Genomic DNA, 19,353 nt, shown 5'->3' on the forward strand with positions numbered 1-19,353 from the left:
CAAAACTATAATGTGGTTTTTAGCCATGGTGGTAACATCTCAGACTCTCATAGAATTCTGAGCAATTACCACCGGTGCTAAAAAAACGCTCTACAGTTTTGTAAAAGGGGGGATAAAATAGAAAAACGTAGACAGAGGTTAAATTGAACCACCAAGAAGCTGGACTCTGTATACAATGCAACACTACAGAAACAGCGATGCATCTCCCCTAAAGCAAAAAAATAAATAGAATTTTTTTCTACATTGTCTTCTCTGGTTTCTGCTTTCCTCATAGTCTTGTCACTCTCTTCCTTTCATCCTCTATCTACCCTCTCTCTGCCCCTTCTATATGGCATCTTCTCTCCTTGTATTCCCCTTCCATCTCTCCCTTCACCCCTATTATTCTGGCATCCATCTTCTTCCCTTCCCTCCTCCAATGGTCTGGCATCTCTCTCCTGTTCTTCCCTTCCCTCTCCCACACGCCCTTGGTCTGGCATTTCACTCTCTCCTCTCCCTTTCCCCCACTTCCATCAGCATCTGCCCCCTTTCTTTCCCTCCAACCCAATTCCATCCAGTATCCTTCCCCCTTATGTCTCTCTCAACTTTCCCTGCACACCAATTCCATCAGCATCTACCTCCTTTCTCTCCCTCCACCACCATTCCATACCACCCTGACCCCCTTTTTCTCCCTCTACCACCCTTCTATGCTCCTCTCTCCCTCCAAACCAGTAAGGTCCCATGATGACTGCTTCTGTTGCCTCTGCCTCTGGAAGATGTAAGTGATGTTGGTGGGGGTGGGCCGGCAGACACAGGGAGTTGTGACAAGGTTCCGCAATGACTGCAGCTGCCAGACCACCCCTTCCGACACCACTTATGTCTTCTGGAGGCAGAGGCGGCAAATGCAGTCATCGCAGGACCTTCCTGCACTTCAGTGTGGCTGCCGACTCTGCTTTGGAATAAGTACGGCAGCCGCGCTTAGGTGCAGGTGCCATTTAGAGCAGCTCGGAAGGTTCTGGATCCAGCCGGCTGTGTACCCCCCTAAGGCTGGCACCCGGGGCGGTCTGCCACTGTATGAGGGGACAAAAAATAATAAAAAGAATGGATAACTTGACCGATTTAGACATGTCATACAATTATAACCACAAAAATATGTCATAAAATGTAATTCTAAACTCAAAAGACTCCATACGAAAGGCAGACCAGCGCTGCTCTCGACGCTCATAGGCTCCCTGCGCTAAAAACCTCTATTGCAGTTTAGTAAAAGGGGACCTTAGTGTAAAATATAGACAGCAGATATAAATTCAGACACATTTTGATCACTAAATTTAAAATAAAATCATTTTTCCTACCTTGTCTGGTGATTTCATGAGTCTCTGGTTGCATTTTCTTCTTCTGACTGTGCATCCAATCTTTCTTCCCTGTATGCTTCCTCTCCTCCAGACCTCATTCCCTCCCCCAACTTTTCCTTCCTCTCTCCCTGCCCTTTCTTTCTCTCTGCCGCCCTTTCTTTTTTTTTCTGTTTCTCTTCTTTCCTTCTATTTCCCTGCCTGCCCTTTTTCTTTCTTTCTCCCTGCCCTCCCTCAAACCACTGCCACTGCCATTGGGGACCAGGACCCAAACCGCCACCAATAACAGGCCCCAAACCGGCACCAATAACAGGCCCGAAAGCCGACACCGCTCCAAGCTCTCCCTGCTTCGGCCGACCAGCATTCCTCTCCCCGACGTCAATTCTGCCGTCGGGGAGAGGAAGGCTGATCGGCCTAAGATCGCGATCGACCTATTGGGGGAAATGCTGCCGGGTCCTGCCTTCGCAGAAACAGAAAGTAGGCAGGACCCGGCAGCAAGAAGAGCAAATGCTTCACTAACCTGTCTCCCGCCTTAGCCCATAGCGAACGCTTGCTTCAGGGCTCTCAACATGTGCGTGCCGGCCTCCCTTCTCCCCCCAACCCCCACCCCGGACATAACTTCTGGTTTCGGAGGGAAGAGAAGGGAAGCCAGCACGCACACTTTAGAGCCCCGGAGCATAAGTTCGCTACGGGCTGAAATCTCCAAGCCAGGTTTTTTTTAATGTTCAGCAGCGGCGGCGGCAGCAGATGATAGCCAGGCACTCGTCTAAATTAGCTGGGCGGACCGCCCAGCTAAAAGGCCCTAGGGAGAACACTGAAGTCTATATCTATATATCTATATATATATCTATACACAAATACACAAGTATATATATATATATATATATATATATATATATATATATATATATATATATATATATATATATATATATAAGGCAGGAGAGGAAAATACTTGTGTATTTGTGTGCAGGAGTTAGGGAGGATTTGGGGTCCGAAGAGGATGGGAATGTGTGACACAAGAATCAAATTCCAAAAGTTGTGGCCTGACATGAAATAAGAATTGAGTTGCATTGCTCTAGTTCCTTTTGGGGCCTTTTATAAAAATTGATGTCCTTTTGTCTTCAGGTAGTGGCAGAATTAAAAGGTAGCTTGCCAATTAACAGGTTTACCATTTCATATTTTGAGTTCTTTCAGAACTTTGGAGTAAATATCTTCAGGTCCTAGTAATTTGCTTCTATCTAGTTTATACATTTTAATATAGCTTCTCTTCTGCCAGCCCTGCATATCCTTGTCCTTTACAACTTCCTGTACTGCCATGATTTCTTATAGATTCCACGTCCTCTCCTTTTAGAAACTATCATCTATATCTGCCTCTTTTGATGAGCTTGTCATCTGTCACTGTGTCTCATTTTACTCCTCCTTGCCTTTACTTACTGTTTCACACTGTCCATACACCATCTGTGTTCACTTTTCTAATGCCTTTCTTACAGAAGGAAGATGTATACTTAAACCTGGTTTTAGACTTTGTTCCAGAGACAGTGTATCGGGTGGCCCGGCACTTCATCAAAGCCAAGAGTCCCATCCCTGTGATATATGTAAAGGTGGGTTCCAGAAGATCCTGGGTTCAGGAAGGTGGGAATGTAAAAAGTTGAAAATGGTGATGGGTTGCAATATGTATACTGCTTGGAAACGGATCTGTTTGCAGATGTGTTTCATGCCAGGTTGTCCTTGTTATAGCGTGGTCTTCATCTGACAGGATGTATCCAGGGTAGGATTAAGGCATACACATAGATACCTGCCTAAGACCCTGTCTTGATCTGTTTGAATCTGGTGACATGATCCAACACCATGAATTTATTCTTTCCACTGCTACCTTGAGCCATCAGTGTAATTACTTGCTGGCACATGTTGGTTTCCTCAATGTCTTCAATCTGGCTTTTTGCCTATTAGAATTTTCAACCTCCAAATAAATTTACATGGTCCAGTAGTTAAGTTTTGGAGCACAGATTTGGGGGTTTTTAAGGTCCCATGTTTGGTTTCTTAAATTTGTGCCCTATTTTCAGCTAAAAATTCATCTTCATTTAGTAGCTTACAAATTAGGCCTCCCTTTTACCTAGATTTATGTGACTAGTGCTGAAAATCAGTGAAAATCTTCCGACTTCTTTTCTCTGCCCTAAATTCATTATTGTTGCCACTCACTTTTTATGTTACTAAATTTGAGTTTAGTGAAATTTTGAGCATTAAATGTTGGCACTCTGAACATAAGCAGTGCCTCCGCCGGGTCAGACCATAGGTCCATCCTGCCCAGCAGTCCGCTCTCGCGGCAGCCCAAACAGGTCACGACCTGTCTGAATCACCAGAAGGGGCCCCCTTGCCACCTTGGTTTCCCATTGAGTCCTATCTTCCCATCGAAGTCCTAACCCTCCGGTCTTGCACATGCACGACCTGGTTGGGTTTCTATACTTATTACCTGGTTAGCTTTCTATACCTGTGTTACATCCCAGCACCTCTCTCAGTATCCCACGATCCCTTTATCCCTCAGGAATCCGTCCAATCCCTGTTTGAATCCCTGTACCATACTCTGCCTGATCACTTCCTCCGGTAGCGCATTCCAGGTGTCCACGACCCTTTGGGTGAAAAAAAACTTCCTTGCATTTGTTTTGAACCTATCTCCCTTCAGTTTCTCCGAATGCCCCCTCGTACCTGTTGTCCCCTTCAGCCTGAAGAATCTGTCCCTATCCACCCTCTCTATGCCCCTCATGATCCTGAAGGTCTCTATCATATCTCCCCTGAGCCTCCTTTTTTCCAGAGAGAAGAGCCCCAGCCTATCCAACCTCTCGGCGTATGGGCAGTGTTCCAGCCCTCTTACCAGTTTCGTTGCTCTCCTTTGGACTCTCTCAAGTACTGCCATGTCCCTCTTGAGGTACGGCGACCAATATTGAACGCAGTATTCCAGATGTGGACGCACCATCGCTCGATACAATGGCATGATGACTTCCCGTGTCCTGGTTGTTATGCCCCTCTTTATGATGCCCAGCATCCTGTTGGCTTTTTTCGAGGCTGCTGCGCACTGCGCAGATGGCTTCAGTGATGCATCCACCAGCACACCCAAGTCTCTCTCTATACTGCTGTCTCCCAACAATGCCCCCCCCAATTTGTAGTTGAACAACGGGTTCTTTTTCCCTATATGCATGACCTTGCATTTTTCCACGTTAAAGCGCATTTGCCATTTGTTTGCCCAGTCTTCCAGCTTGTCCAGGTCCCTTTGCAGGTCCTCACACTCCTCCCTGGATCTAACTCTGCCGCACAGTTTGGTATCGTCTGCAAATTTTATAACCTCGCACTTTGCCTCCTTTTCCAGGTCATTGATAAATATGTTGAAGAGTAACGGCCCCAGCACCGATCCCTGTGGCACACCGCTCGTGACTCCCTGCCAGTCAGAATATTGTCCCTTTACTCCGACCCTCTGCAGTCTACCCGACAACCAGTCCTTGATCCATCTGTGCACATCCCCTCCCACCCCGTGGTTCCACAGCTTCCTAAGCAGCCTTTCATGTGGCACCTTGTCGAAAGCCTTTTGAAAATCGAGGTAAATGATGTCTATGGGTTCCCCATTGTCCACCCGACTGCTTATTCCCTCAAAGAAGTACAAAAGGTTCGTTAAGCATGACCTTCCCTTACAGAATCCGTGCTGGCTTGTTCTCAGTAGGCCATTTCTCTCGATGTGCTTGCAAATACCATTCTTGATCATAGCTTCCACCATCTTCCCTATAATTGAAGTCAGGCTCACCGGCCTGTAGTTCCCGGGGTCACCCCTCGATCCCTTCTTGAAGATAGGTGTGACATTCGCCAGTTTCCAGTCCTCTGGTACCTCTCCAGTTTTCAAGGATAGGTTGCAAACATGCTGGATTGTGCCCGCTATTTCTTGTCTTAGTTCCTTCAGAACCCTTGGGTGGATCCCGTCTGGGCCCGGCGATTTGCCGCATTTTAACCTGTCTATCTGTTTGAGGACATCCTCCTTACTTACCTCTATGTGTTCTAATTTTTCAGCCTGTTCCCCACTTATGAGCTCCTCTGAATCCGGTATGTTAGATGTGTCTTCTCTCATGAAAACCGACGAGAAGAACGTGTTCAACCTCTCAGCTACCTCTTTATCCTCCTTAATCACTCCCTTCCTATCCCCATCGTCCAATGGCCCCACCTCCTCTCTCGCTGGTCGCTTCCCCTTTACGTAACTGAAGAATGCCTTGAAGTTCTTCGCCTCCCTGGCCAGCCCCTCTTCGTAGTTCCCTTCTGCCATAAGTAAATTTCCAAAGAGCCCAATTTAGGATCACAACTCTCAATGTTAGAAGCACAAGTCCTTTGAATATCAGGCCCACAGTACTTGAAGGTGTAGAAAATGCTGAGAGTTTGAAGCTGGGAAGACTGCTTGTAGAATTCAGGAGGGTGGGGGAGACATGGGAGAGAGAGTACATGCTGGGGGAGCCTGAAGGCTGAAAGAGGGAAAGTGATTCCTGGGGTTAAGTGAGGGAGAGTGTTTGAGATTTGGAGTGTATTTTAAAACTGCCACATTAATATGATGCTATGTATGTATGTGTTGGTGAGGGGAGGGGGAACAGTGTTCCCATTGTTGAGAGGGTTTAACAGTATATTTCTGTTGTAGTAGGGGGAGTATGTTAATATGCTCATTTGCCAAAGGCCCACCATGGGTCAATTCTGCTCTGGATGCATTATCTTTCCCTCTATTTTGCAGGTATACATGTACCAGCTGTTTCGCAGCCTTGCTTACATCCATTCCCAGGGGGTCTGCCATAGAGACATCAAACCCCAGAATCTGCTGGTAGATCCTGACACTGCAGTGCTTAAACTATGTGACTTTGGCAGGTAGGGCATGACAAAATGAAGCTGAGGATGTTAAGTGGTGGTGGGGGTAGATGGTGCTATGAAGGAACCTCAGTATAATTTGAATTGCTTGTAGTTAATAGCTCTTTTTGCTTTAAGATCTTTTCTTCATAATATTTATTGATGCATCATTGGGTATGCAGATCAGCAAGGTGAAACAATGCTCTCTTAGATCTCGTGGTTCCTATAGCTGTCCAAGTGGTGCTGTCTGAGTTTCTTGGCTGACATTCCAGCTATCTTGCTGTGGTTTCCTTTTAGGTGATGCTATATGCTGGATTTTATGTAATGGTTTTCAATATGGATTGGTTGGTATCTGTTCAATTGCATTTAAAATCTTGAAGGTGGGAAAAGTCATTATTTTTTGTCCATTCTTCAGGTTTGTTTTTTTTATGTTCTTCCCATTGAGTCTGGTTATATGTAATTTGACAGCAAGATACCAGCTATAGAAGCTAACTGTGGTATCTTGTCCTATCACAGTCCTCAGTCCAGTGGAACGCAGTCCTTGAATGTCTTTCTGCTTCTTGCAGTGCAAAGCAGCTGGTGAGGGGAGAGCCCAATGTCTCTTATATCTGCTCCCGATATTACAGAGCACCAGAACTCATTTTTGGAGCCACAGATTACACTTCAAACATTGGTAAGTGTCTAGGGGAGAAGTCTCTTTGGATTACATGTCAGCTGGGATAGTGGTCGAATTAGGTGGTGTAAAAGCAGTAGGGATTTGTTGTCTTGAAAAAACATAATGTGAAACATGTTGGCGATAATCCAATCCCTCAAATGACCACAAAGCTAAGTATTTTTATAAAAAGTTGTTTATTCACAAGCTATCACAAATTAAAATTTAAGAACTGCAGTATAAATAAATTGATCCAGTGACGAAGCAACATGTTAATCACCAGCCAAATGAAAAGTTTAAGCCCTGTGTGTTGTCTCTGAGGATCTGGGGTTAGTAAAACAAGAAAAGGTTATTAATGCTGGTGTTTGAAGATACACTAACATAGAACAATAACAACAAAGCTGGGTAACAGGGCCACAGTCGGTAGTGAAACATCCACAAGGATACTGACAGAGTTGTCCTAGGTTACCCTATCTATTGTCATGTATGAATGGGAAACAAGTGATGGTGGCCACCATTGGATTCTAAAAGGCATTTTGAAGGAGGTTGTAACAAGAAGGAGGTGTGCTTGTTGACTGTTCCCACTGTTTTTCACTAAGTCAAGATTTTCTATCTTAAACTTTGACTCCTGTTGCTCTGGAAAAATCTTCTTGGAGACTGGCCAAATTTTAGCTTTGGTTTATATCCAGGTTTGGCCATACTTTGATTTTGGCATTTTTAGCTAAACTTAATCCCACTCCTCCTTATGCTACCACTCTCAACCTGCTGCCTTCCTTAGGGCCTACACTTTAAAAATCCTACTGGCCTCTTCAGAGTAGAAGTGATCCTGAGTCTCCTGCTTATGCCAGCTCCACAATCAAAATGGCTGCTGTCACTTCATGCAGCAGTCATTTTAAGATAGGAAACATTATAGGCAGGAACAACTGGGAATTGCTTCTGCCCATGCCAGTTCCAATCTCTAAATAGCTTCCACAACCTCCCGTGGGAAATCATGGCAGCCATTTTGACTGCAGAGCCAACATGGGCAGGAGCGACTCTGGATTATTTCTGACCTGAAAAGTCCGCTAGACTACTGGAGCATCTAAAGGGAGGCCTGGGGAGGGCCTTTGGTTGGTGGGAGGGTGGCGTTTATGGCAGAGGAGGACCTGCTGTCTGCTTTTTTTTTTAACTGTTTATTTAACATTTGACAAGATACATATTACATGCAATTTGGCAAAACTCCAGTTCTTTAATGGCAACAGCTAAACCTTATACACAAAGTACCAAATTAACCATATACAAATCAGCAATAACCAATGTAACAACTTCATGACATACATTGTAACATCATAAACCATCGATAGATTAACAAAATAATCATACATTCTGCTGAAACTTATCCCCAGTATCCCTTAATCAACATCCATACCGTCACTCAAACCATACCCTACATACATACATTCTCCCTTCCCCTCAAAATGCAAGGTAAGGGAATCTCTAAGGGCATCATTCCTCCTCATCCACATCTCCAACAGTGACTGAGTTTACATAGAAACTTATTCCACAGAGTTAAATATGTTTGCACCCACAACTTAAGAACATGAGAATAGCCTTACAGGGTCAGACTAATGGTCCTTCTGTTACATAAACATTGGAGTCTGTACTTTAAGTGAATATCCTCTGGTCAGGGATCTGTTGCAGAAGGATGTCATTCACATCTTTCAGCTCCTCCTTCTTTACCAGTGGAGTATAGTGCTCTCTCCAGTTTTTCTTACTGCAAGTGAACTGAGAAAGTGTGTTCTGATCTGCTTTGTTTGGGTTTTATTATTTTTGGGTATTTTTTTCTCCTTTTCATGAGGCTTACATGCCTAGAAGTCCCCAATTTGAGACTACTCTGCCTGGGAGAGGACGCAGATTCTGTGCAGGCAGTCTGTAGCTCAAGGGACAACCCCCAGGTATACCTGCTGAGTCAGCCTGCTCTGTGCATTTTGGAAGCTTGGTGGCTGTTCCCCTGGGAGCTAGCTCGCCTTCTGATGTATCAGAGGCTTGAGTGCAGGCTGTGGAGCCCCTGTGTTAGTCCCTTTGGACTTCAGGGAACTAGCTGCATTTTTTATTCCCACCATCACGGTGCAAGGATCCATGGGGGTTGAGTTTTGTTGGTACTGGTCTGACTGGCAGCTTGAAGATCACATAGTCACATTGAGGCAGAAAGTTCTTCTCCATGCAGTCAGGCTGCAGAAAAAAACAGACACAGGCAGGCATAAGCACAGCACAGTGTGTATAGCCCGTTATTCCCTATGGAGAAAATTGGGGTGGGGGGGTATCTGAAAATTTGATTTTTAAAAGGTTCTGGGGCCAGGAGATCTCTTCACCGCTAAGGAACCTGGCACCCAGTCTGAGTGACCATGCAGAACAGGAGTGGGAGGATTGGAGTTCAGATTCCATGCCTTTCCCAGATTGCAGTTTCTTGCCTGGAGGATTCCGGCTCTCTTTCAGGGACCGAAAGTCAAGAGGCAATAGGCCCGCTCATCCAGACAGATAAGTAGTGTAGTGGCTTTTAAAGTTGGCTACAGTGCCTCATGTTGTTACGGATGTGCTCAGAGAATTGAAGCTGAAAGCTCAACAGTAGTTGACTTCACAGTACACGGTTATGAGCGACACAAATGTTCAGACTACATTTTTTCCTGCACATCTGGACATCATTTTGCTGCTCACTGAGCAATGGGAGTCTACGGAAGGCTCTTTAAGGGTAACCAAGATTGTCCAAACTTTATCCTATGGCTCTGAAATTTCAGCAGATGTTTACTTAGCCAAAAGTGGATTCCATGGTGGCTCAAGTGACAAAGTGTACCTCCCTCCCTAGTAAGGGAGGTATGATGTAAAAGAATGTTCAGGACCATAAGGTAGACATGGTGCTTTAGGGATCAAAGCTGTAGCGGCAGCCTCGTTTGTGGCTTGTGCCTGCAATACCAGATTGCGATGCTGTCAATGACAGAGCTATGAGCAAGGTGTTGGCATACACCATTGCAACCCACAGGATGCTCTGGAACAGACAATGGGCTGGTGAGTCATCCTCCAAGGCCACCTTAAGCAGACTGCTTTTTAAAAGTCAGACGCTACTGTAATTAGAAAGGGATTAGACAACCTTATGGCCAATGAGGCGGATCATCATCTTAAGTTTCTGGCAGACAGCAGACATCGCCAAGCCGCTGGGGAGGCAGAAGCAATTTTTATTCCACACGATGTTCCCACCAGCACTATACAGGTGCCTCCGCTCAGAGATCTTATCAGGGATCCAGACAGAGATTTGGGAACTCCAGACGCCAGCAACCCTCGGGATCTTATGTCAGTCTGGCCTTCAATAAGATGCAATGATGCCAAGGCATCAGCTATGCTCCTGCCCATTAGTGGGAAACTGTCAACATTCTGGAGGGCATGGGAGCAAATTTCCTTGGACTACTGGGTTCTAGATCTTATTTGGGAGGTTAACAAGATCGAGTTCTATCATCCTCTCCCAGATCTGTTTGTCGATTCTACAGCTGTCTGGAAAAGGAGGCTAGGGTCCTAGTGATGGTGCAAAGGCTACTAGACATTCAAGACAGAAACAGTTCCTAAAGAGGACATTCTCTTTCTGAGAGGAAAAGACTGGAAGACATATCTTTGGGTAAGTATACATTATTTTGTTCTGAGCTTTGATAGGTTTAGGGAGAAAAACTCAATTGTAGGTTCCATTCTATAGAAAGTTTAAATCTTAAAAGAGCAAACTTAACTAGTCTCCATAGAATAATGGCCTTTTATAGTTCTACAGTTTTGTAAGCTTGAACCTTTTGCTAGAGAGAGTTACTGGCAGGCAGAGCAGGATCTGGCCTAGTTTCCATTCCCTCCCTTCTCCTGCCCACCCCTAGCTCATTTCTTTACTCATAGTCTTAATTTATTGTCAGTTATTCTAATTAGTACATCAGGAGAACTCTTTATAGTTCATTACCTGTAAAGAATCAAACAGTAAATAAGCATATAATATAACCCTAAGACTATCAAGAAAGAAACACTAAAAAAAGCATATAATAGAATCCTAAGACTCTCTAGTCTAATATATTCCTAATAGCTTAATAAGGTTAATTAATTAATTAATTAATCAGCTCAATAACAAGATTCAGACAATAGTCCAGCAACAAGAGGGTTGTTATCCAGTCTTTTGTACTGAGTGTCACATGTATACTTTTTTCCCAGTTGGTGAGAAGTTATATGTGTGTGCTTACTGTAAAGAGCGCCTAGCTCTAAGAGAATGAGTACGTTCTCTTGAGGCTAGAATAGCAGACTTGGAAGAGCTGAGGGAGACAGAGAAATACATAGAGGACACCTACAAGGATGTTGTTGAGAAGTCCCACCTCCAGTCTGGTATTCCCTGTGCTGCTTTGGAGGAGAGAGGTCTCCTAGAAGGAGTGCATCACCCTGGTGAAGTAGGAAATAATCCTGTAGCTAGGACCTGCCCACCAGCGGATGCAATATCCTCTTGCACTGAGGATGTGTCTCCAGAGGCTTCTGCCCAGGAGGAAAGGGTTAGGACAGCTGTTGTAGTTGGTGATTTGATCATTAGGCATGTAGATAGCTGAGGGGCTGGTGAGCGTGAGATCGCCTGGTCACTTGCCTGCCTAGTGCGAAGGTAGCAGACCTCACGCTTCACATACTTAGGATTTTAGATAGTGCTGGGGAGGAGCCAACTGTCTTAGTACACATAGGTACCAGTGACATAGGAAAATGTGGGAGGAAGGTTCTGGAAGCCAAATTTAGGCTCTTAGGTAGAAAGCTGAAATCCAGATCCTCCAGGATAGCATTTTCAGAAATGCTCCTGGTTCCACGCACAGGGCCCAAGAGGTAGGTAGAGCTCCAAAGTCTCAATGCGTGGGTGAGATGTTGGATGAGGGATTTAGATTTATTAGGAACAGGGCAACCTTCTGGGAAAGGGGGAGCTTGTTCAGAAAGGATGGACTTTACCTTAACCGGAATGGAACTAGGCTGCTGGCGCTAACATTTAAAAAAAAGATAGAGCAGCTGTTAAACGGAGATACAGGGGAAAGCCAACAGTCACCCGGGAGCGGATGGTTCATTGTGAGGTATCCTTGAAAGATACTGTTGAAACAGGATATTTAGAGAGTCCTTGTAGAGAGGTTCCAATAATGGTGAAAGAAAGCCCGGAGGGTTTAAGAGGAAAGCAGAGTAAAAGACTCAGATTTTCCCTGTCTTCTCAGCAGCCTTTAGTTTCAAGGAAAAAACACAATTTGAAGTGTCTGTAAACAAATGGTAGAAGCCTAAAAAATAAAATAGGAGAGTTAGAGTATATAGCACTGAATGATGAGGTAGATATAATAGGCATCTCAGAGACCTGGTAGAAGGACAATCAATGGGACACTGTATTACCTGGGTACAAATTATATCACAAGGATAGAGTAGATCAAATTGGAGGGGGGGAGGGGGTTGCGCTATATGTTAAAGAGGGAATTGAATCAAATAAAATAAACATTCTGCATGACATAGATAGCAATGTGGAATCCATATGGATAGAAATTCCATATGTGAAGGGAAGGAATATAAAGGTAGGGTTATACTACCATCCTCCGGGACAAAATGAGTAGACAGATGAAGAAATGTTTTCAGAGATTAGGAAAGCTGGAGAATTGGGCAACAGTATAATAATGGGTAATTTCAATTACTACAAACAAAATGAAAGGATTGATAATGGTTTTTTTTAATTGTTTTATTTATGCATTTTCAAAATAATCCACAAGAATACACTTAATACAGAAAACAGAGTATATAGAAAACATGATTATCATTAAATAAGAAGACAAATCAAAATAAAATAAGTTAGGTAATCATTAAAGTTCAGGTATTATAATTATTCATATCTTTAAAACTCAATTTCTCTAGAGAAAACAATAAAGAAAAAGACAAGGAGGTCTTATATTTCGCATTAATACATAATCATAGAAATGGCTTAATGTTGTTAATATACGGCCAGAATTTTTTTTTTCTTTTAAACTGCCCTACAGCATTTTCTTACAGCTTCTTTTACAGAGCCGCACTAGCGCCTGCCCTGCGCTAACGGCCCCGAAGCCCATAGAGATTTAAAGGGCTTCGGGGCTGTTGCCGCGCGGCAGCTGCTAGCGCGGCAGCTGCTAGCGCGGCTTTGTAAAAGAGGTAGTTAGTGTCCAGAAAGGTGCTCGGGAACAAAAAAAACCATATTTAATTCCAGAGTATCTAGCTAAACATTTACAAGGATAACCAAGCATAAATGTAGCTCCCAAACTTTTTAACTTCTTCCCTCATAGCTAAGAATAACTTCCTATGGTTCTGAGTGGTCTTTGTGACGTTGGGAAAAATCCAAATTTTCTGACCAAAAAACAAGTTCAAGTTTCAACTTTTATTAGGATTTTATATACCGCCTATCAAGGTTATCTAAGCGGTTTTTACAATCAGGTACTCAAGCATTTTCCCTCTCTGTCCCGGTGGGCTCACAATCTATCTAATGTACCTGGGGCTATGGAGGATTAAGTGACTTGCCCAGGGTCACAAGGAGCAGCGTGGGGTTTGAACCCACAACCCCAGGGTGCTGAGGCTGTAGATCCAACCACTGCGCCACACACTCCTCAAGGCCTTCTAATTCTCCCTCTCGCTGAGATTCTCGGAGATCTCGGCAAGAGGGAGAATTAGAAGGCCTTGAGCTTGCGCAGATGCATGCTAAAGGCCCAGCAGAGGCAGGAAGATCTTCTAGTGCCACCGGCATGTCCTGTGGGCTGTGTGCCGGTGCCGGGGGGGGGGGGGGGGGAAGTTCAAGTTGTTCGGGCGGGGGATGCCGGTTCGTGCGGGGGGGGGGGGGGGGGGGAACGTATTAAAGCGAGTTTCCATTATTTCCTATGTGGAAACTCGCTTTGATATACGAGTATTTTGGTTTACGAGCATGCTTCAGGAACAAATTATGCTCATAATCCAAGGTTCCACTGTATTTCTAATATTGTTGTTTACGTTTACTATCTTTACTACCATCGCATCTTGTCTTTTGCTGGGGATGGCCACCCTAAGTGTCCTGCCACTACCACATTCTAGTTTAAATGCCTAGAAACATATTGCCTGAATTTCTCAGCCGAAGTAAGATGCAGTCCATGATTACAATATAGTCTCTTGTTTTTCCATGTATTTCCCCATCCTTCTATGTACCTAAAGCCTTCTTGATGATACCAGGCTCTGATCCACCTATTAAAGTATTTATTACTGTTGCCTCTCCTTTTCCATAAATAGACAGTACTTCTGAAAAAGCTATAGTCTTTACAATAGGTTTTACTCCTCCCCCAGCTTCCGAAAAGGTTTCTCCGCAGCAAGTGGGGGTACTGCTGGCTAGGTCATTTGTTCCCAGGTAGATAATAACATCAGGTTTAGAATTCTTAGTTTCTTCCTTTATTAATAGACAGTATTTGTTTGGTACTCCTGGTAGCCGAGAATCCTGGGAGACATTTCACTATTGTAGGCTCCTTGACTTGTGTTCCTGTGGGCCTTGCATTGAAGATAACTGGGCTAGAAGAATGCCAACAAAAAGCAAGCAGACTGCTTGGGTAATAAGTTACCTAAGCTAATGATTTCTTAACCTAATTCTGGAGGCACATCTAGCCTGTTTGGTTTCAAGATAGTAGTAATGAATATGAATGAGTTAAATCTGCATATGCTAGATTCCAGTATATAGGACTATCAGTCAATGCATATTCTGAAAAGCAAATGAGGTGTACCTCTGGCAGGGTTGGGCTTTATAGATCTAGTTGGTTGGATGTTGTTGGAAGGAAGCTTCTGCCAGATTGATGTAGACCACAGGTGTCCAACTCAAGGCCCGTGGGGCACATCTGCCTGGTTGTTTTATGCGGCCCATAGTCCGATGCCCCTAGTTTTACCTTTTGGCCAGCTCCCTCCTCCTCACAGCCATAGTGTGCATGGAGCCTTGTGCAGTGGCTCCTCACACGCCCCACACCTCATCTAGTAGCATTCCTTCGGACGTTGCGACATCAGAGAGAAGGTTTCCAGTTCAGGTGCAGGACCGCACGAGGAGCCGCTGCACACGGCTCCGTGCACACTACGCCTATGAGGAGGAGGGAGCCAGCCACAAAATAACACTGGGGGGCATCGGATCGCGGGCCGCATAAAACGGCCAGGTTGGAGCCAGCCAGAAGGTTAGGCGCCTTCCGGAGGGAGGCACAGCATGGAGGGAGGGAAACAACAAAGGTAGGGGGAATGATTTTATTTTCACCTTAGTGTTTGAATGATGTTAATTTTGAGTATTTTAATCTGCTGTCTATCTTTTGCACTGCTCAGGAGAAAATACATTACATTTGTTTCTTTTTTTCTGGGAGTTGTACTGCATGCAGAATCTTGAATCTTAGGGTGTTTTTTAAATATGTTAGTACTTTTAGTTTTTGGTCCCATATTTGCGTAGGGGTTATCTGTGTTCTGGTAGGAATAAATGTTGAGAAGCATACAGTGTGTTTTGTGTAGTTTAATTTTGTGGTTAACCATTACTATTATGTGTTAATAAGATTATATTGTGTGTGTATATATGAAAAATGAATGGAAAAAATGGTGTAATAATAGTATTAGGGGGGCGGGGTCTGAGGCGGAGACTGGGTGGGGTCTGGCCCACGACTTAGCCTGTGTTTTGGATTTGGCCCCTTAATGTGATTGAGTTTGACACCCCTGATGTAGACAAAATAGTAAGTGTCAACAGAGGGCGCAACATAAAATTCAGCAGTAGCAAAGCTGGCAAATACTCCCCCCAAGTCTTGTTGAGCATCTTTATGTGTGACCCTGTTGTATTAAATCTGTCAGATCATACAGTTATTAAGTATGGTAGGAAAGAAAAGGAACTGCATACTGGTTGTGTTTTGACAAGGATACAAAGGTGCCCAGCTGTAGCTTATGCACTAGGATTAGAGATGGTGTAAGTGGCAGTACAAATACTGCAGATGAAAATAACATCCTTATTGCATATGGTGAACTTGTTCTTGGACCCACTGCAGTAGGAGATAAAGCATGAATGCTAATGAAACAGGAGTAATTACAACTAAGTGGTCTCCTGAAGATAAAGAAGAGATCATGTACTGCTAACTTTATGCCACAAATCCTATATTTAAATCAAAAATTTATACAATGAGAGCTCACCAGAAGGCATAAGGTAAGTACTATAGCAAGCATTGGTAGTAAATATGAAAGACAGATCATATTCTAGTTTAGGAATGAAGTTCATTACTGTCTTCATATTTGCAAAACTAACTCCCTGAGAGACATTACACACACAGAGTATTGCTGGAAGAAAACTCCCACTGTCAGAGTTGGTCTGGCTAGAAGTATTTGATTTTGCTGGTGCACTTGTGATATTGGGCCTGCTTTTTCTTCAGATATTTGGTCGGCAGGATGTGTACTTGCAGAACTCCTCCTGGGACAGCCTATCTTTCCCGGAGACAGCGGTGTGGATCAGCTGGTGGAAATCATTAAGGTAAGATCTTTAGTTATGTAACAAAGCCTAGCCTAAATGATGATGACTGTACAAGAATCAGATTAGTTTTCTTTCAGTGTGCTTTGATAGATTTTTAAATGTCTAATTTTCTTAATTTGATGGGTGCTTAAATGCTGTTTACTTCTAATCCTAAGTGATTGGTTAAACATAGTAAGAGCCATATTGGGTAGGTCCAGTGGTCCATCTAGCCCAGCATCCAGTTTCCAACAGGGCCAATCCAGGTCACAAGTACCTGGCAGAAACCCAAATAGAAGTAACATTCCATGCAACCAATCCCAGGGCAAGCAGTGGATTCCCCCATGTCTATCTCAATAGTACACTATGAACCTTTCCTCCAGGAACTTGTCCAAATTTTTTTAAAACTCAGACATGCTAACCATTGTAAACCACATTCTCAAGAAATGAGTTCCAGTGCGTAACTATTCTTTGAGTACAAAAGTATTTCCATGTAATTTCCTTGTATCCCCTAGACTTTGTACGCTTTGAAAGAATAAAAAATCAATTCACTTTTATCTGTTCTACACCACTCAGAATTTTGTAGACCTCAGTCATATCGCCTCTCAACCACCTCTTTTCTAAGCTGAAGAGCCCTAACCTCTTTATTTTTTTCTTCATAAAGGGGATGGAATTCCTCTCATATCATTTTAGTCTTTCTTCTTTGAACCTTTTCTAATTCCGCTATATCTTTTTTGAGATACGGTGACCAGAACTGAATGCACGGTGACAAAATTAATCACCGTTCCCGTCCCCGCAGATAACCGCGGGAAACCATCTTCATGTCATTCTTTAAGGAGAGAGGGAAGAAACAGAGTATAATTGGGCACAACCACTGACCCACAAGCTGTGCTTTGAAGAATGCTGGTGTAGAAGGACCGAGGTTGAAATAGACACTAGAAAATGACATGATATTATTTCCCGCGGGTATCTGCGGGGACGGGAACAGTGATGAATTTTGTCACCATGTCATTCTCTAATGCAGTGTTTTTCAACCTTTTTTGGGCAAAGGCACACTTGTTTCATGAAAAAATCACGAGGCACACCACCATTAGAAAATGTTAAAAAATTTAACTCTGTGCCTATATTGACTATATATAAAGTAATTCTCTTGAATAGGAATCAAATAAACACAAAGAAAGTATTTTATAATTACTTTATTATGAAATATTAAGTAAACAGAATAGTGAAAAATTATAAAATACTTTATTCAGTGCGAAACCTGGGCCTGTTTGGCTGAACACAAAGCTGATATTCTGGCTGGAATCGAAGAAAGACACACACGTAGCTCTTCGTCAACAGCTCTCAGTCTCTCTCTGTATTTGGTTTTTATAGCATACAAAAATAGACAAATATACCCTCCATCCTTTTTATTAAACCACAATAGCAGTTTTTAGCGCAGGGAGCTGCGCTGAATGCCCAGCGCTGCTCTTGACGCTCATAGGCTCCCTGCGCTAAAAACCACTATTGCGGTTTAGTAAAAGGTGACCATATTGTAAAATATAGACAGCAGATATAAATTCAGAACTGTGCATAGTAAGTGAAGGGAAGTTTTCATCTCTGGGAATTTACCCAGTTAACTATTAAGTTATTTGGGCAAATTCCTTTGAAAACTGTGGTAATACTGCCTCCACTTTGCTAAATTTAAAATAAAATCATTTTTCCTACCTTGTCTGATGATTTCTGGTTGCACTTTCTTCTTCTGACTGTGCATCCAATCTTTCTTCCCTTCTATCAGCCTGTATGCTTTATCTCCTCCACACCTCATTCCCTCCCCCAACTTTTTCTTCCTCTCTCCCTGACCTTTCTTTCTTTTTTTCTGTTTCTCTTCTTTCCTTCTGTTTCCCTGCCTGCCCCCTTTCTTTCTTTCTCCCTGCCGTTCCCCAAGCCACTGCCATTGCCGCTGCCATCGGGGAACAGGACCCACCAATGGATAACAGGCCCCAAAGCCGACGCATGCTCTTCCTGACGTCAATTCTACAATCGGAGAGGAAGTTCCGCCCAGCCAGGCAGCGATTGGCTGGCCCGAACTTCCTCTCCGACTGCAGAATTGACGTCGGGGAGAAGAAGACTTATCGGCTCGATAGATTAGATCGCCAAGACAAAGTGAGTCCTGGGTGATCGACTCACTTTGCCTTGGCGAGCTACTGGCGCCCCTGCCTCGGGCCCCCTGTCAGCTCCGGGCCCGGCAGCCCTGCGGCACACCAGGCAACATCTCAACACTGCTCTAATGCAATACTCAAGATGAGTCGCACCATGGAGCAATACAGAGACATAATATTCTTGATTTTATTTACCATCCCTTTCCTAATAAGTTCTAGCATTCTGTTTGCTTCTTGGCTGCTTCTGCACACTGGACAAAACATTTCAGCTTATTGTCTACAATGACACCTACATTTTTTTCAACCCAACCCAATCCCCACCCCCCTCCATAATCCAAGAACCCTCTAATCATCATTTATAAATTTATGCCTGGTGGATCCACCATGAAATAGAATACAAAAGCATCAAGGAAGCTGTGTCTGATCTCCCTTAGTGATGCCCACTTGAACTGACCCTGTCTCCAAGGGTACTACTACAGTCTGGGTAAGAGAAAATAAATAAATAACATCACTGTCTAGCAGAAAGTTTCAGCAAATATGGAAACCATTCTGGTCCCACCTCACTCCATATGCTGTTATGTTTTGAGAATGCCATGCCTCTTCGTTAATATGCATCTGCTCTTTTGCCTTTATTTTTTTCAGCTACCTGTTTAGAGAACCATAACGGTTTCCTTTTCCTCATGTTTTTAATAACTTTCCTTGCATAGAGTTCAGTTGCCAATTTTATAGCTCCTGGACCACAGTCTTTCCACTTCATTGGTACAGGTCATTGGTGAGGCCCCACTTGGAGTATTGTGTTCAGTTTTGGAGACCGTATCTGGCGAAAGACGTAAGAAGACTTGAGGCGGTCCAGAGGAGGGCGACGAAAATGATAGGAGGCTT

The 19,353-nt window shown here is 43.8% G+C and overlaps 1 protein-coding gene across 1 annotated transcript in view; it reads left to right on the forward strand.

Moving 5' to 3' along the window:
- Positions 1-19,353, forward strand: part of GSK3A (glycogen synthase kinase 3 alpha) — a 164,751-nt gene that overhangs the window by 90,807 nt on the left and 54,591 nt on the right. Inside the window, exons 4-7 of the mRNA XM_033914413.1 lie at positions 2,819-2,929; positions 6,082-6,212; positions 6,758-6,864; positions 16,257-16,354. Coding sequence (XP_033770304.1) covers positions 2,819-2,929; positions 6,082-6,212; positions 6,758-6,864; positions 16,257-16,354 — 447 coding nt within the window. The remainder of the gene's footprint in view (positions 1-2,818; positions 2,930-6,081; positions 6,213-6,757; positions 6,865-16,256; positions 16,355-19,353) is intronic.

Source organism: Geotrypetes seraphini, chromosome 11 (assembly GCF_902459505.1).
Source record: "Geotrypetes seraphini chromosome 11, aGeoSer1.1, whole genome shotgun sequence".
NCBI classification, from domain to species: Eukaryota; Metazoa; Chordata; class Amphibia; order Gymnophiona; family Dermophiidae; genus Geotrypetes; species Geotrypetes seraphini.